At 39.0% G+C, this 6,473-nt stretch overlaps 1 protein-coding gene across 1 annotated transcript; it reads right to left on the reverse strand.

Moving 5' to 3' along the window:
* Positions 1-308: 308 nt before the first annotated feature.
* On the reverse strand, positions 309-6,248 carry LOC131329704 (probable protein phosphatase 2C 66). The gene is made up of 5 exons (XM_058363030.1): positions 5,647-6,248; positions 4,020-4,373; positions 1,725-1,842; positions 1,382-1,605; positions 309-1,096 (listed from the first exon to the last, which is right to left on the reverse strand). The coding sequence occupies exons 1-5, from the start codon at positions 5,920-5,922 to the stop codon at positions 587-589; spliced, it is 1,482 nt and encodes a 493-aa protein (XP_058219013.1). The 5' UTR covers positions 5,923-6,248; the 3' UTR covers positions 309-586.
* Between the last annotated feature and the right edge of the window lie 225 nt (positions 6,249-6,473).

A 6,473-nucleotide genomic window follows, 5' to 3' on the forward strand; every position in this document is an offset into this window, starting at 1 on the left:
CATGTACGTACCGTTGGGCAAACGTACACACTATGAGGTTTCTCGTAGTGTGTAATTGAGCTGGCTCATTGTTGAGCAGACGGGTTTTGGTGTTTGTTTGCGACAACTCAGGTAATGCATCACACGCCCTAGTAGGCGTAGTTCCAGCTAAAAGAGAGAATAATAACAGCCGCTCCAATCATATCAATCACGGTGCACAAGTATAAATCAGCCTCTCCTATTTCCTTTTGCCAAAATACCATTTTGTTCACCTTTGTCTGCGCCAGAAAGCAAGGAAACAATTTGGTCATGAAAATAACAGCCTCAAATCCACGAATGAAATCCCATTCTCACCGGACAAAATTACACATCTTAGATATGCTCCAGGGTTTGCAACAAAATCTTCAGCTGCCCTTTTCATCGGGACGCACACACAACTCTATTTGAACAACTATTTGTGCCACGGTATAACAAAAAAGCTACATCCTCCAACTATTTTGAAATGCAATACTTGAGGAAGAGACAGTTTCAATCGGAGTTTGAAAATAATTACAGATCTGTATTGGATTGCATGCAAAATCAAGATCACGATAGCACTATAAGTGATTTATAACCACTTTCTCCAGCTAACTGAACTTCTTTCGCCAGACGAAAACCTGGGAATGCTTAGCAGGCTATTGACCCTTGTTATACCTTCAAGTGCTGACCATTCCTCTTCCTCTCCGGTTGTCAGGCACTCAGCTAGGCTCCTCTTGGACCGGCCTATGCCCCTCTCAGGAGCCCTGTCCGCAGGTGATTCCAAAACAGGCACAATCTCACCATTGTCTTTATAAGTGCCTGAATCCTCAACAACAGAAGCATCAGAAGCTGAAATCTCGCTAAAATCTGAACTCTTGGTGTCCCCATTCATTAACCCATTCTCTGCTGGAGCTGCATTGGGTGCTCGTAATTGCTCCACAAAAAGGCATACAACAGCACAATCATCGGTCTTGGATGTAGGGTATTTGAGCCTCCATGCTCTGGTAGCACAATCAACAAGCGCTCTAGCTGCTGTTGCACGACTTGGCGCTGAGGCAATTATATCTACAGCTTCTTTGTTTGAAAGGACATCCCAAACCTGTAATAGCAGTATCACCTCAATTTTAGAAACTAGATCTACATTTTTACAATCTACCCTTGTGGAAGGATTGTCACATGTAATGCACAATTGCATGACTCACTAAAAATTATCCAAACCGAAAAAAGAATTGCAGAACTAACTCAACAAAGAGGGGCAAAAGGAAAGAAAGAGAAGCGATACATAGTGAAAGGAAATTTTTTTACCACTGCAAAATATCCACCTAAACCTAATAAAAAACAAAAGCAGAAGTTATACTGTAATAACATGAAACATAAAGAGTACCCCATCGGTGGCCAGAACAACAAATTCATCCCTCTCTGTGAGACGGCGATAATAAACATCTGGGACAGATATCAAACCAAAGTCCTTTAGACAGAAGTCTCCAAAAGCTCTAGCCATTGCCAAACCAGGTGAGTCACTATTAGGCAACCACACACGGGCAACCTCAGGCTCATCTTGCAATGCAAAGACCCTTCCCTTGCACTGTTGAATCCTAGCAGCTTCCCCTAAATAGAAGAAAGCGCAAGTTTGACTATTTATGTACATGCACGAGAGAGAGAGAGAGAGAGAGAGAGAGAGAGAGAGAGAGAGAGAGAGAGAGAGAGAGAGAGAGAGAGAGGAGTACTTGGAAGATTAGGTTTCAAGTCAGTGGTCAACTGTACAGCAGTCAAAGCATTGTCTTTATCCCTTGTTGCCAGTATTGCTCTAGAGTCACCAATATTCCCAAGTATAAGATCCTGACCCTGAAGAACGAAAATTGGCTGATGAGATCAAACTAAAACATCATAGAACTTTTAAATACGATTTCAGTCAATGTTAATGTCTAATATACCTTCACGGTAGACTCTATCCTATGCTATTTTTCCAAACTATCCCCCATGGACATCAATTTGACTCAACCATTCACCCGTAGCTAACACAACACTTAACACAGCACAGCACAGGACTTTAGACTCGCTCATTAGCTTTGATATAGAGGGATTGGTAAAGGATGCCCAAAATCATGGTTGGGTAAACTGGGTTCCTTGAATAGGGAACCCACATCAGCTTTTCCTGCTCAGTTTTCCCAAGTTGAATTTTTCTGCAACGTATGATGGAGGTTTATGTTTTCAAATATAAGCTTGTCATTGTAGATGTAGAGAAAAGCTTACAGTTTCATGAACTGTCAAATATGTCTTCCAAAAGATAGTGGAAATATGAATTGCGAATGGTTGGACTCGAATCTCAAAGATAATGATTATTTTGTCTTACATTAATCTCAAGTCTTTGACTATTTTTATCTAATAAGTGCTTGTTTAGTGAGGTTATTTGAACTGATTTTATCAAAAAATTGGGTTTTAAGCATATTCAGTTTTTAAAAGATTCTGATCCCCCAAATAATCGTACACCAAAATAAAATAAGGGAAGTGAGTGAATAGTATCGTTGCATCCTCATTTTTGAGGAGGTACTGTAACTCTTACAAATTGTTGAAACATTTAGAGGAGTCTAATAAAGAGTAGATTTGCATCCTCATTTTTGAGGAGGTACTGTAACTCTTACAAATTGTTGAAACATTTAGAGGAGTCTAATAAAGAGTAGATTTTGGGGTTTCCCTCTCCAATTTGGTTTAGGATGAAGTTTAGAAAGGCTGATGTGGATGCTCTTAGATGCTATGTTCTACTCATTCTGGCCTCAATAGCATCAGTTATCATATTTTACAGAGTACACTTTGACAAGGATGACAAGGATAGATGCTCAAAGCATACTACCTCAAGCTCGTATAGGGAACATAAATCTAGAAATAAAAACAACGAAAAATAAACAACCTATGTACAAACTTCCTGACTACTGAGTATACCACCAACACCATATATCACGCCTGGTCTAGTACTATGCACATATAATGACTAGCAACCTACCATCCTGTATTACCCTTGGCTCCCAAGTAGGTGACATATATAGCTTGCTACCAACTTGACAAGGTTTCTCCAGTGTCTCATCTCGCATGCGTTCAACATGACAATCTTTCTTTCAAACCAACAGATATTTCAATTGGGTTATCCACTCTATTCCCTAGCAAAACACTGCCTAACAATTTACATCAACATGATTAAGGGTATTTCAAATCTTCTTCAGTTTAAATGTTGACACTCCATCCGTTGCTAAACAAAATATGGAGATGAGCATCATCCACTACTAGATTGACTAGATTTTGGTTTCTAAAGAAACACTCAACGAATGCTGGCCATTATGGTAGAAACTGCATATAATCATGGCTCAGATGCAATGATTCCATAGGATGCTCTACAAATTATGATTATGAGAAGAAAAAAGATAGTAGGAAATGACAAGAGAATAAGGTACAGAAATATCAAGACAATGTGAATGTGCAAATTTTATCAAAAAGATGTCCAATATCAAGACACTTCAAGCTCCAAAACATTGTTATCAAAAGTATATATTGGATTTCTATGTAGAAACATAACCTGTCACTGCAAGAGGGGTGGTAGCCAAGTTGGTAGGCAACATGTACCCCCCATGCACAAGAGCAAGGGTCAAATCCCACTAACAACTAACACTTCTTGCTCTTCCACAACATATCCTGTCATTTGCCCAAATTTTGGTTCACAGTACAAAAGCCAGAGATTGTGTAGAAGGTATGCGGGATTTAATTGAGGATAATGTCCCGTGTGGTCTAATCTTGGTCAATGCCTTTCTTACGGATTTCTTCAAAAACGCTCCATGGTTAGCAAATTCAAAACTGGTTTTAAACAAAATTTAGAAACTTCAAAGACCTCTATCAGAGTATTTTGTTCATTCCCTTGGAACTTTTTCTTTCTTTTGAGCAACACAAGCGATGTTTGATCTAACCATGCATTTATGCATGCATTTTCATATGAAACAATTGATGATGAACCTGAACCACTGAGATAAGATTACCTTCTTAACCAAAGTGACAGCAGTTGATCCACTACAGTAACAGTCGATGGCCGAACGCAACTTTAATTCTTTGTCCATCATTCTGAAAGCCTTCAACATTGCCTTCTTTAGTGGAAGATAAATTTCAGGAATTTTTTCAGTCTCCTCAACCTCTAGAGAGTCACACCAATCACCATCCATGCCTTCCTCAAAATAATTGCTTCTGTTATCCTGGTCACTGTGGGAATTAGCTATCCACTGAGAACACAGCAAAATAGGAAGAGAATCTCGAACTGTTTTGGCAACCATGTGACCATAAGGACCATGACCATCAAACACTCCACAAAATACTTCATCACCTCTTGAGCTGAAATTCTATTGCGGAGACATTCCAAGAAAATTGTCATAAACTGACCCAATAGAGACAAAAAAAAAAGATTAAAATTACGTACATATTAAAGCTAAATTAATAAACAAATTAACAAGACATCATGCTTGTGCTTTTAGACTACTCAAAATGCTTATGATGCAGGAATATATTTATCCACACGGGCCGATATACTGGCTAACTAACACACAATACAAAGAAAATCAATGCAGCTGAAATGTGGATATCAAGATGTATGTGTTCTAAGACTAAGAAGAATCTGATGATGTGATAAAGGTTACATACTCTGCGATAAAGAAGAACGGTGAAAATAATTCAATAAGTTCCCAATTTATTGCAACACAAGACTTATTTTGGTTTCACTTGGTTACATTCGAATACAAATTATGCAAACATAGGAAGCTCTTATAAGGGAGGTTTCAAGTGCAAATTCTTCATCTCTACCCCAATAAAATGGGCAACATATGTTGAGAAATTTGCCAAACCAACAAACAAACAACGTGCGGAGAACAATCAAAAAAAAAAAAATAGAGAATGTAAGACACAGGAAGATTTTACGTGATTTCCCAACTGTGTAGGTGAGTACATTTACAGCTCACACGAGTTTCCACACAAGACTTATTTTGGTTTCACTTGGTTACATTCGAATACAAATTATGCAAACATAGGAAGCTCTTATAAGGGAGGTTTCAAGTGCAAACTCTTCATCTCTACCCCAATAAAATGGGCAACATATGTTGAGAAATTTGCCAAACCAACAAACAAACAACGTGCGGAGAACAATCAAAAAAAAAAAAAAAAATAGAGAATGTAAGACACAGGAAGATTTTACGTGATTTCCCAACTGTGTAGGTGAGTACATTTACAGCTCACACGAGTTTCCACTATGTATCGAATGAAGAATGGAGTACTAGTTATATCGGAGTATTTATAACTTAAGGTTTACACCATCAAGCACTGAAATACTCCTGTCTAGGTTTTGGGGTCGCTGCCCTGGACCCCAACGATGCAACCTAACCGGGCAAGTCTAACCCTGAATATTCAGCCAGGCTTCACAAACCCAACACCAAAAACCTAAGCTAACATTAATTTGGCAAATTGTGTTCACAAACCCCATTCCTGCCAACAGATAGTTCACTAGGCGCAGAACCAGAATACCCAGATGCTGAAAAAGAACATCTTCTATCACTTAAACCGACATGGTCCTGAAAAAGAATCAAACTACTACATCTAGAAGCATAACTGGTGTATCTATCTAACCTCCCAAACGATCATGGCGTCCTGATTGGTTCCTTTCTTGCCCTGCTGCGTGTGCAAACTGGCGAAGCTACAAGACCCATTGCCAAACAGCCTCCCTGGAATCTGAAGCAACCCGTCCGCCGCCACTGCCGCCGCCGCACCTCCTCCGCCGCCGCTGCTGTTAAACTTGCCAACAAAAGAAGTGAAATCGCCGGCCGTCCTCTTGCTATTCCAACCATTTACTTCTCTTTGCTTTACATTTCTGGGACTGGCCAACACCGAGTAGCATTTACCCATCTGATTCTTGATAGTATATTCTACTTGAGTTAAGTTTTTTAATTGTATTGAGATCAAAAGACTGGGGTTTTGTCAAAGACTTTGGAGGTGATGGGATAGGGAAATGAGATTAAAGAGAGAGAAGGGAAGGATTGAAGAGAACATGGTGAACAAAGAGCAAAACCCTAGTGAAAAATGAAATGGAGAAGATGAGGATTGAGGAGGAAGGGTTTGAAGTTTGAACAGAGAGAGAGAGAGAGAGAGAGAGAGAGGAGCACAGTAGGTGAGGGTAGTAGATTTTGGAGAGAGAGAGAGAGAGAGGGGAGCACAGTAGGTGAGGGTAGTAGATTTTGGACATCTTCTTTTATGCTTATTTATTCTTTATTTTTAAGTAATTTCTAATAATGCCTGGTTGTGATAGTGATATTTAGACTGAAAATTCTGGGTTTTTTTCTTTTTAAGTTTTTGTCATGGATTATGTCACATAATACTTGTTTGCGCGTGGAGAGCAAAAAAGAGCGTAAAAAGTTAATTAAAACATCTTAAACTACTAAAATTTGCAAAAAAAAAAA

Source organism: Rhododendron vialii, chromosome 6a (assembly GCF_030253575.1).
Source record: "Rhododendron vialii isolate Sample 1 chromosome 6a, ASM3025357v1".
Classification (NCBI taxonomy): domain Eukaryota; kingdom Viridiplantae; phylum Streptophyta; class Magnoliopsida; order Ericales; family Ericaceae; genus Rhododendron; species Rhododendron vialii.